The 12,384-nt window shown below is 36.0% G+C and overlaps 1 protein-coding gene across 2 annotated transcripts in view; it reads right to left on the minus strand.

Annotated features, from left to right (window-relative positions):
* MRPL13 (mitochondrial ribosomal protein L13) overlaps positions 1-12,384 on the minus strand; it is a 37,785-nt gene that overhangs the window by 10,336 nt on the left and 15,065 nt on the right. Inside the window, exons 5-6 of one of the 2 annotated variants that reach the window (XM_081258580.1) lie at positions 8,128-8,214; positions 1,319-1,440 (exon numbers count right to left, since the gene is read on the minus strand). In XM_081258580.1, the coding sequence (XP_081114706.1) occupies positions 1,319-1,440; positions 8,128-8,214 (209 nt within the window). The remainder of the gene's footprint in view (positions 1-1,318; positions 1,441-8,127; positions 8,215-12,384) is intronic. The other variant, XM_081258581.1, reaches the window with a different exon arrangement.

Consider the following 12,384-nt stretch of genomic DNA (forward strand, 5'->3'; position numbering starts at 1 on the left):
GCGGGGCAACTGGAAAGTGTAAATGATCACTAATAATATTATTTTGCTCATTATATGCAGATTTAGTTAAAAGTGAACCTTATACAGGTCAGCAAAGTCAAAAAGATTTAAACAGAATACCCTAAAGACCTCTGTGTGCAAAGAGTGAAGTTATATACACACGCAATGAGAGTCAAGGATTAGATTCCTGGACATCCTGGTAATCCTGGGAAAACTTAGGTTTTCACAAACCTATCTGGCCAAACAGCCCATCAAGAGATATGGATTTTCAGAGTACAACGGATAAGTATCCTGTGGGAAGATTAGCTGTCTTTTGTAGATCAAGTCACGAGGATGCGTGGCTCTCTCTAAACCTACTGTGTAAATTCTGTAAACATTTCTGAGGCCCTATCAGGTGGGGTACGGTTCTATGCACTGGGGATGTAACAATGAACAAAATGCAGCCCTTGCTTTTGAGGAAGTAAATGTGGTAATAACAGCTACATACACGGCAGGTGCTACAGCAGGAGATGGTTGAGCACTTAGTCTGCTCTTGATGTTTAGGTGAGGCTTCTTAAAGGAGACTGACATCTGAACTAAGGCCTAAAGAATGAGTAAGAGTTATCCCAGAGGAGGAGGTGAGGGACGTGTTGTTTTAGGCAGAGGTAACAGCAGAACAAAGTCATGGAAAAGTTAAATTGCATAAAAAGGGTGCCAAGCTTACACAGTCTGCTATGCTAGACCAGCACAGTGGAGTGAGAAGAATTTAAGCTGATGAGGTTACAAAGAGCCTGGTAGGCCAGGCAAAACAGCCTGGAAACAATTAGATAGGACAGTATGTCAAATCTAAGCAGCTTTCTGGCTCATAGGTAGAGGAAATTGTAATAGAGGAGAGCAAAAGTGTTTTTTTATTTTGTTTTTCTATTTGGATTGACTCTAAGTATCCAGAATTAATGACTTTCATTAGATCATATTCTTGGCTTAGTGAAGCAATCTGAAAAAACAGAGAATCACTTTGTTTTAGGTAAGAACAATTCAGTTATTATCCCAAGAGACTACAATCAATCCAAGTTATGTCATCCCAAACAAAATATCTGATAATTTATAGGCATCTATGAACATCCTTGCACTTACCTAGCAAGGTCTTAAGACTCCGAGACTTTTGGTTCTACCATCTACATCTAGAGTTTATTTGTAGGTAGAAGCTGAAAACAGTATCCAAGAGAGTGAAAAGATGTTCATTCTTCTTACCCTCAAGGATCTTATCATTTGGATATGAAAACAGGAGATACTAAACTCAGGTTAAAAAACAAAAGTAGGAAGGAAAAGAAAGACTTACGGAGACCAAACTCTTGGGAAAGCCTCTATTTCTTCTTGTGTGTACTCATCTAGACGTCTGGGCACTTTTCGTGGTTGAGGAAGCTCTTCCACTAAATTCTTAAGAATATCTTCTGGTATATCCTAGAGTAAATAAAAATTTAGGCTTAATTTTCTTAAAATATATTCCCTAGTAATAAATTAGTAATTCTTAGTATTAAAAAATAATAAAAGAATGTTTATAAAATGAGAACACAATCTTCAAATTAAAACTTTGTAAAAATCCCTGAAAAATACATTAAATCAGTGATGTATGTAATCTCATTACAGTAATACATTCTATATTTTAATCTTGACAAACCTATTCCTAATGATACATTAGATGTCTTCAATTCTGACAAGTATCTGGTCAATAAATTCTACTTTTTCTGAATATTGTTAAATTTTTCCCCTCCTTTCAGCTGCAAAAAGGCACTGCTTTGGCTCATTCTCACAATGTTTCATCTGATGAGTGTATGCACAAGGTCTGTTGCTTCCAGTGCCACAACCTTTTTCAATTAATGCTCCATGTTGTTGCCAAAAAAAACTTTCAAAAATGAAAATCTGCTGGATCTGAGTCATTTAGCCAACAAGCATTTACTGAACTCCTTCTATGAACTAGAAATTGTGCTAGGTGCTGAGTATATAAAGGAAAATAAAAAGGTCATGGCTTCTAAAGGCTTGCAGTTTTTTTTTTTTTTTTTTTTTTTTTTTGCTGTACGCGGGCCTCTCACTGTTGTGGCCTCTCCCGTTGCGGAGCACAGGCTCCGGACGCGCAGGCTCAGCGGCCATGGCTCACGGGCCTAGCCACTCCGCGGCATGTGGGATCCTCCCGGACCGGGGCACGAACCCGTGTCCCCTGCATCGGCAGGCGGACTCTCAACCACTGCGCCACCAGGGAAGCCCAAGGCTTGCAGTTTTAAAGAAGTCACTCCTTAGCTAAAAATCTCTCAGGATGAAGTTCTAACTCCTTAGCTAAACCAGGAAGCGCACCTCTCCAACTTCACCCCTCCACAAATGCCCGTGGCTTCTGAGTAAACAACCTCTTCACCTTTCAGGCGTTGGTCTACACTCAAATCCTGGTGCCTTTATTAATGGCACTTGCCCAGAACTACCTTCCCCTGGATATATATCCAAATGTTCAGAAAAATAAAAGGAAAGGTAAAATATAAGAAAGTCTGAACTTGGGTAACGAAAAGCAAGCTAAAGAGTAAAGCATACATTTGAGAGGTATCTTAAAAGAACAGGAATTGGACTAAATAAAGGGAATGATAAAATGAAGAGCATGAATAACCAAAAGAATTAACATTTATATTATGCTCATGGAACAAAAATAAGGGAAAGAGAATTATATTGTGGATCTGAATGATCAGTTAATTTTGGAGAATCTATCAAAAAAATAGTAAGATATCAATATGGAAGTGTCCTAAGGGCACTTCCCTAGGGATCATAGATATAATTCCCTCTTTTCATTTTAGTGTGTTCCTAAACATTTTCAAAAAAGGAGGATGATTATACAGTAAATTACAGTTGTCTGCAGAGAGCAATAGTATAACTGGGAATCAAATACCTAGGCAAGGACATGGCATCAAATAGGTTACTCAAGATGTCAAGAATCAAAATACAATTTAAAAATAATTTTAGAGAATCACAGAGCTCTACTGCACTATAAACTCATTCCAAAACCTAATATGGCAAAAATTTAAAAATATTTTTTAAAATTTAAAATGACTTTAAAATTATGGTTTGGATAGGCTGGGTCACTATCAACATATACAAAACACAATAAATACTATTGAGAAGTGTTTCTTCACTGAAAAGTAGTTGAAAAATATTTAAATTCCCTTCCCCAGCATATTCAAATATGCAAGTGTAAGCACACAGAATCAGAACAAGGAGAGAAAGCCTGGACACATGAAATACTGTTAAGGGGTCCTTATTTTTTACTTACTAAAGAAGTCTATCTGCCAGTTTGGTATTCACGAAAATTTATGACTATTTCACACGTCTCTGGGAAGCCATTAAAAAAAATCCTTAGCTTGTATCTGCAAAGACAATTTTAAACGTTGCCAACTGCTCACTCAGCATAGAGAGTTTGGGACATAGTGGGTTCCTGGTAAATGTTTGCTGAATTGAATAGAATTTTGACTGAAATGGGCTTACCAAATTTCACCACTATTAAAGGAATCCACTGAAAGAATGGACAAAATCAATGCAAGGTTAGGAATTAAAGATGCTGATTAGGCATTACACATGAAACTGGAAAAACTTTCTTTTTATGCGTTTATGTCCTCTGCACAGAGCAGGTGGTGAACCTAAGAGGGAAATAAGGAAAAGAATAAAAGTAGAAAAAAGAAACACAGGGGTGAGGTGATCATTTACTTTTTTGAAATTTTTCCTCTTTATACTTTTTTTTTTTTGACCGTGCCACGCAGCTTGCAGGATCTTAGTTCCCTGACCAGGGATCAAACCCGGGCCCTAGGCAGTGGAAGCGTGGAGGCCTAACCACTGGACCGCCAGGTAACTCCCACTTTTTTGCAATTTTTAAAGGAATTTCAAATCTACCAAAAAGTTGCCAAAATACGTGAACACTCATCTAACCTTCACCTAAATTCACTGACTATTCAAATAGGACATGACTGCTTTCTCTCTTTTTATCTATTCATAAACACATACACCAAAACCATTCTTTTTGACTACACCATTTGAGAGTAGTCTGCAAATATTCCGTCCCTAAATATTTCAGCATATATATTTCCTAAATATAAGAATTGTCTCCGATGTAACCACATTACAAATTCATGTTCAGGAAAACTAACATTGATGAAACACCTTTTACTCTAATATACAGTGTATATTCAAATTTCCCAAATTGAATTTTTCCAATCCAAGGTCAAGGATCACATGCTACCGCTATTATGTTATTATGTTGGTTAACATACATAATATATTTAGTCTAGTTTCCTTTAATCTGAAGAGTTTCCTTGTTTTATCTCTTTTATGAAATTAACATTTTTGAAGAGGTCAGGCCAATTATGTTGCAGAATGTCCTTTGTTTGGATTTGTAGGACTCTCTCCTCATCATTAGATTTAGGTTAAACATTTCTGACAGTACACTATATAGTTTATGCTGGGTCTTCAGTGCTCCATTCATAGCAGGAGGCACATGATGTCAGTTTGTCCCATATTGATGATATATTTAATATCTTGGATATGAGTGGTGGTTCACCAGATGGCTTTACCGTAAAAGTATCTTTTCCCTTTTTAAATAGTAAGTACTCGGTGACACGATGTTTTGAAACTGTGTGAATATCCTGTTCTATAATGCTTTACTCAATAGATACAGAATATGCTGATAATGGTGGCTTTTCTAATTCAGTATTATTTCTACATTTTTTAGATGACATTCTTCTCTAAAGAAGAGCTTTTCCTTCTCCAGAAAGAAGGGAAATTATAATCAGTTAAAGATAATTTTTGGACTATCATTGTGGGCTCATAGATTTTTGTTTTCTATTCAAGGTAATCCATCATTATGATCATTCAAGGCTCAAACAGTCCATATTTGGTCAGTGGGCACCACTTCAAGCTGCCTCCTGTGTTCTCTCGATATTTCTCCATCGGGTTTTGATCACTGTCTTACTTTCTGTTACTTATTATTTTACTATTATAAACAATGCAGAAATAATAACCTTGTGCATGTGTGCACTCCAAAATAACCTTCTTCTTTGTTCCAGACCTAGAAACAACATTTCTAAGAAGAACCACATTCCTTTTAATAGGGAATAGCACTTAGAAAACACAATCTGTGCACTAGTTCTGCTTACTTCTATTGGTATTGTCCTTTTATTTTTTGAATATATAAAATCTCAACATGATAAAAAAGTTCAAGTAAAAAAAAATAATAATCTAAAAGGTATTCTCCAAAAATCTCATCCTCTTCCCTACTCCTTTCATCTTGTTGTGCCCATGATCTAGTAAATAACCAACTTCATTTTCTCATTTATTCTTCCTCTGTTTCTTTATGCAAAAAGTAGATAAATATATATGTGTGTATGTAAACATACATATGTATAAATGCATATAAAAGGTAGTATGCTATCTATATTCTTTTCCACTTTGCTTTTTTAAACTTAGCAATACATCCTGGAAAGCATTACTTACCGTCACAATGATATTTGTCATTCCTTTTTTATAATTGCATAGTACTCAACTGAATAGATATAGCATAATTTAGCCAATTTCCTATGAATAAGCATTTATTTATTTCTATTACTTTACTATTGTAGATAATGTGGAAACAATAATCTTGTGTATGTGTATCTTCAGGGTAAATTGCTATAAATAAGATAGCCGGATCAAGCATGAATCTCCTTATGTATGTATTTTTATTAAATGTTAGCTAATTCCCCGGATTCCTTGTGGGTTGTACCATTTTGTACTGCTACCAGCAATGTCTGAGTGCCTGTTTCCCCATGGTCATGACAATAAAAAATCTAGCAATCCATTTTTGGAGAAATGGGCTCATTTATTTTATAGCCTGAAATTATTTAAGTAATTTATGCTGAAACGTATCTACCTTATAACTGGTAAAAATAACATTACTATTTTTTTTGTTCCTTGTAGAAATTATGGTTCCTAAAAGCATGTGAAAGTACAATCAGAAACAGGAGTTTTAAAATTCTTGTGATTTCATGCCCAAGGTCATTTATCCTTATATGATGATACTGCTCCCATACTTGTTACCTCAGAGGTAAAGTGAATAGTGGGAAATTATTCTACTCATTCGTGCAAAGTAAAGGTCATAAATTAGCCACTTTGATAAAAGCCTGAATAATTTACTCATGCATTATTTAAACTAACAACAGAACATACAGGTGTCTTGAACAGTTGTGTAACTTTATATTCTGGAATGAATTCTACCTTATTCCTCTAGTAGGAACTATAAGGACAACAATTATAACCCATAATATTGATAGCAACTAGAACTTACTGTTCCAGGGCCTGGTCTAAGTACTCTACAAATGTTATCTCATCTAACCCTTACAGCAATCTTATGAAGTAGGTACTATTATTATGCCCATTTCACAGATGAGAAAACAGAGATAATGGCCATGAAGTCAGTAGATGGTGGGGGCATGTATTCAAACTCAGGCAGTCTGCTTCCATGGCCTGGCCTCAACTATTTTATTATAGAACCTCTAGTGTTTCATTATATTATACCAGAGAGAAAAACCAAGTACTTATACCAGTACAATAGTTATGGATAAAAATGTCTATTTTTTTTCAAGTACTTTTTAGCTGAACAAATTCTGAGTAGGAATAAGTATTCTTAAGTTAAATCATGGGAAATAATTAGCAACCAAAGCCGAGCTATTAATCTATGATTCATAGAAGCTACAGGTCACAAAAAAAGTAAACTAAATTCATACTTTTTTGTAGTTCATGAAATTATCTATAAGTAACCTCAATTTAACAGGGGCTCTAATTATAGCTTCTTGTTCCAAACAAAGCAGACTATAGTTCCTTTTTCCAAAGAAAGCAGTTATTAAAGTGAAAATATAGAACTTACAGACTTTTGGTTTTTAGTCCAATGATGGCTCACTTTATGATTTAAAATAGAAGCAATGGTTATTATAGTGCATTTACTATAAAATGCAAAAAATATTTCAGAAGTTGACATAAAATTACTGAAAATACAACAATTTTTAAAATGAGCAAACATTTAATTAAAAATTTAAGAAAGCAGCTCAATATCAAAAAAACAAACAACCCAATCCAAAAATGGGCAGAAGACCTAAATAGACATTTCTCCAAAGAAGATATACAGACTGCCAACAAACACATGAAAGAATGCTCAACATCATTAATCAGTAGAGAAGAGAAATGAAAATCAAAACTACAATGAGATATCATCTCACACCGGTCAGAATGGCCATCATCAAAGAATCAACAAACAATAAATGCTGGAGAGGGTGTGGAGAAAACGGAACCCTCTTGCACTGTTGGTGGGAATGTAAATTGATACCGCCACTATGGAGAACAGTATGAAGGTTCCTTAAAAAACTAAAAATAGAACTACCATACGACTCAGCAATCCCACTACTGGGCATATACCCTGAGAAAACCATAATTCAAAAAGAGTCATGTACCACAATGTTCACTGCAGCTCTATTTACAATAGCCAGGACATGGAAGCAACCTAAGTGTCCATCCACAGATGAATGGATAAAGAAGATGTGGCACATATATACAATGGAATATTACTCAGCGATAAAAAGAAATGAAATTGAGTTATTTGTAGTGAGGTGGATGGAACTAGAGTCTGTCATACAGAGTGAAGTAAGTCAGAAAGAGAAAAACAAATACCGTATGCTAACACATATATACAGAATCTAAAAAAAAAAAAGGTCATGAAGAACCTAGGGGCAAGACGGGAATAAAGACACAGACCTACTAGAGAATGCACTTGAGGACACGGGGAGGGGGAAGGGTAAGCTGGGACGAAGTGAGAGAGTGGCATGGACATATATACACTACCAAATGTAAAACAGATAGCTAGTGGGAAGCAGCTGCATAGCACAGGGAGATCAGCTCAGTGCTTTGTGACCACCTAGAGGGGTGGGTTAGGGAGGGTAGGAGGGAGGGAGACGCAAGAGGGAAGAGATATGGGGATATATGTATATGTATAATGGATTCACTTTTTTATAAAGCAGAAACTAACACACTATTGTAAAGCAATTATACTCCAATAAAGATGTTAAAAAAATTAAGAAAGTATCATCAGTGACTTACTTCATCCGGGAAAAGATGCAACCTCTGCATCAGAGTTCTTCGGTGAAGGTTTTTTGGCAGCATGCCATAAATAGCTAGTTTAACAATCTGAAAAACAGATACATGGGGGACTCAATAAGAAAAATGTAACTGGAGATATAAACACAGTAAGAGATAGTGATGAAAACGAGTGGGCTAAGATTCAATGTGAATGTGAAAGAAATGAAACTGAGACCTAAGCAGATGTGGCAGTAACAGAAAAGTAACTTTTATTATTTTGTACATTACTATTTTCTTTCGAATCTGTTTTTTTATTTAGAAAAGGGACAAAAGGAAGAGATAACAGATAACTTGTGTATGTGTCGATTTTAGATAGAATAAGAAAAAATTCTTTAAGCTTATACAAGAACCTGTGGCTCAAATAATCTATTACAGGGCTTCCCTGGTGGCGCAGTGGTTAAGAATCCGCCTGCCAGTGCAGGGGACACGGGTTCCATCCCCGGTCCAGGAAGGTCCCACATGTTGTGGGACTAAGCCCGTGTGCCACAACTACTGAGCCTGCTCTCTAGAACCTGCGAGCCACAACTATTGAAGCCCACGTGCTGCAACTACTGAAGCCTGCGTGCCTAGAGCCCGTGCTCCGCAACAAGAGAAGTCACCGCAGTGAGAAGCTCGCACACTGCAACGAAGACCCAATGCAGCCAAAAATAAATAAATAATTTTAAAAATTCATTAAAAAATAATAAGCTATTACATACAGGTTACAGCAGATCCTAGGGAGGCTTAATCTCATTTCCTCCAGGTGGGAGATCAGGAGGTTTCCAACTCATAAACTGTGCCTGACCATACAGTCATGAGACTGACTCTGTAAGTCACCAATCTATAACAATGGTAATGGCTAGCATTCACTGAAAACTTACTGTGTGTACAGCGGTCACTGCATTACATTTGTTATCTTTTTACGATACTAAGTCCCACTTCACAGATGAGGAAACAAATTTAGTGAGGTTACAGAACCGACCCCCCAATTTCATGTATCTCTTAAGCGGTGGTGCTGGATTCAATCCAGGTAGGTTTATTCCCAGAACAGACATACAGGACACGCAAACACACCTATAATGTGTTTCTCTCTGTAACTTTTCAAGAAGACAAAGTCCCTTCTCCCCGTCATACCCACTCCCAAGACGGGAAACTAACCTTTTCCTGATTTACTTATCCCCTTGTTAAGGTTATTGTCATTGTTGGTCTGAATGTGATTTTATGTATGTTTTGTCAAGAGAAAGGCACACACTGTCACCTTGTGCTCCATAATTTCCTGGGGGCCTCCTGGTAAACAGTGTATACAAATATATTGCAAAAGCTTCATAAAACTAAGAGACATTTGGAGAGTCAAATTGATTTTTTTCATCTGTACTCATATTTCAAGGATATCATTCGGCATGTATGAAACTAAACCCATTAAAACAATACACGCTGGAATAGAATTGCACTATAAGAGGATTTCCTGATCCTTTTATTTTCTCATCACATCAGACCACCTCACTATGTACTAAAGCTAATGGCGTCCCATATATATTTTCCATCTATTTTCTGTGTTGGTGCTGTTGAGACTTTATGTTCTGGAGACTATTTAAATACAGACTTACATTGTTAAAATTAAAAGCAATTAGAAATTCAGTTCCTGAATCACATAAGCCACATTTCAAGTGGTCAGACAAGGAACATGTCCATCATAGCAGAAATTTCTCTTGGGCAGCACTGACAGTAGTCTTTAAAATTTTTAATGTTTTAAAAGTCTTTAGTAGAAAGTGACAATGTTAAGACTACTCAGGGCTTCCCTGGTGGCGCAGTGGTTGGGAGTCCGCCTGCTGATGCAGGGGACACGGGTTCGTGCCCCGGTCCGGGAGGATCCCGCGTGCCGTGGAGCAGCTGGGCCCGTGAGCCGTGGCCGCTGGGCCTGCGCGTCCGGAGCCTGTGCTCCGCAATGGGAGAGGCCACAACAGTGAGAGGCCCGCGTACCACACACACACAAAAGAACCAAAAAACAAACCAAAAAACAAACAAAAAAGACTACTCAGCATCTTGTCTGGATAAGCAAATCATTATATCTTCTGTCATTATATCATCCTAACAGCAATTTTGTTGCATTAGTAGGGTTACTTGGCATATGGTCTTCATGTTCTTAAAAACATTTAGTTGTATTTACTTGAATTAACAAGTTGGTATTTTTAAAATATGCCCTATTAAAAAATGCAAACGTAACACTCAAATTAGAGAAAGCTGGAAAGTATGAAAGGGGTACAAGCCGCCAGGTGAGAGAAAAAGGGGATGATAGACATATAGATGTACATACCCCAAAAATAAATGTGACACAACCTGCATACGCAATGAAGTAATTCTAGCTGTATAGACTTAAGCATAAACTCTAAGGGATTCAGAAAGTGAGAAAGATAGAACAAGGTAAAGGTAATAAGTATTAAATACTTTCCTCATCTAACCTGTAACCCAGGGCACATGACATTTGTTTTACATAAAGTATCTTTATAAACTATAGGAGAGGGAATAAACATAAGAAAGGAACCATATTAGAAGAAAAATACAAGAACAGAGACTCTTAAGGAAACTAAAATGTATGACAGAGGGAGAAAGGATATAAGGAAAGGGCTGAATCAATATATTTATTTGAGTTTAGAATTAGTGATCTTCTATGTAATTATAAAAATGTATTGAAATATTTAAAAGCCTACTATTTAAATATGTTAATCAATGTACTTTACAAGTAATATTCCAAGATCGTACTAATAATCAGAAAGATGCTTCATGAAACAAATTCTCCTAAAAGCCACATATACCAAGTACTGATAAGCAAATTATGTCTGCTGGAAGAAGACCTACTGTTCCAGAAAAACACTGAGTGTTTCAATTGGAAGTAAAATAACTGACCTCTTCCTTAACATGTCATTGTTTTTAGAAACACAATCAAAATTAAGACTTAAAAAAAATTAAGATCTTTTAATGAGGTAAAAATTCAAATGGATTTAACTCTAAATATTTTCCAAGCCGTCATCAAACACTTTGCAATGCATTTCAATCTTTGTTCATAAGAAATAATTTGAAACAATTTCTACAAATGTTATCCAAAGCCAAATTCTTAACATCAAAAATTGGACTATATTGCCTCCTAGTGTATAGTTAGCATACCTGAATAAACTAGAAACTAATTTTAAAAACATTGAAACATATTTATAAGTATTAAAACTATAATTTGTTGTAAAAGTTGTGGTATATATTACCAGTAGCCCTAACAACTTTTTACTACTATTATATGCAATCCATATTAATAGTCAAAATAGGATATTTTATTTTGACCCATGAGAATCTAAAGACACATGAATTATAAAGCAGAACCTTAAATATTTCTTAAGAAGCAATTTCTGAGCATGTTTTTATAATTATAAAAAGTAAAAATAAACAGTAAAGTATGGAACATCTAAATGTCATGTCAGACCTTATAATAATAAACATGCCCTTCCCCCCCCCACCTTTGCCAAGAAAATTATAGGCAGTACAACACCAAACAAATGGTTGCAACCTGACAATAGACATTTATTTTTATTCACCATTTTAGGGAAGTAAAAAGGAGTGTCTTCACAGTCTAACACTTTGCTCATTTAAGTAAAAAGCTAAAACAGGTCCCAATGGGGAAAATGCTACCAAATCTAGGAGTACAGTTTAAAGACTAGGTTATCAAGAGTTAAGGAAGAAAAAATAAAACTGTGAAATGGCAAAAGGAGGATCTGCTTTTAGCAATACTGAGGACAAGCATTTGGATTAGAAATTTCTCCCAGTATATAACTCTAATGATAACATAATAAACATTAGTGAAGTTAACAGTATTGCTTTTTAAATCTTTTTAAAAGCATGGAACTGACTAGAGGCCAAAAGTAAAAGAAAGAACAAAAGAGTCCTAGGGCTGGCATTAGCCTTGAGGGCATCAGTTTAGTGCAGGGCTTGGGTTTTAGAGGATTATGACTTTGGGGTTAGGAGGTAGGATCAAGATGACCTCATAAACCTAGCTTCTCAACAGAAACGCAATACTCAGGGTGTTGTGTAAGGAAATGAAAAAACAAAAGTCTTTCCTGACAGACAACTGCTAAACTATGAACCTGACTGCTAAACTATGAACCTGACCTTATAAGGCCCCAAATTCACCCTTTTTATGGGGATCAAAATGCAGAGGTCGAAAGTATAGCTTAAAGAGGTCTGAGGATGCCATAT

Source organism: Mesoplodon bidens (genome assembly GCF_964165515.1).
Source record: "Mesoplodon bidens genome assembly, chromosome: 16".
In the NCBI taxonomy this organism is placed as follows: domain Eukaryota; kingdom Metazoa; phylum Chordata; class Mammalia; order Artiodactyla; family Ziphiidae; genus Mesoplodon; species Mesoplodon bidens.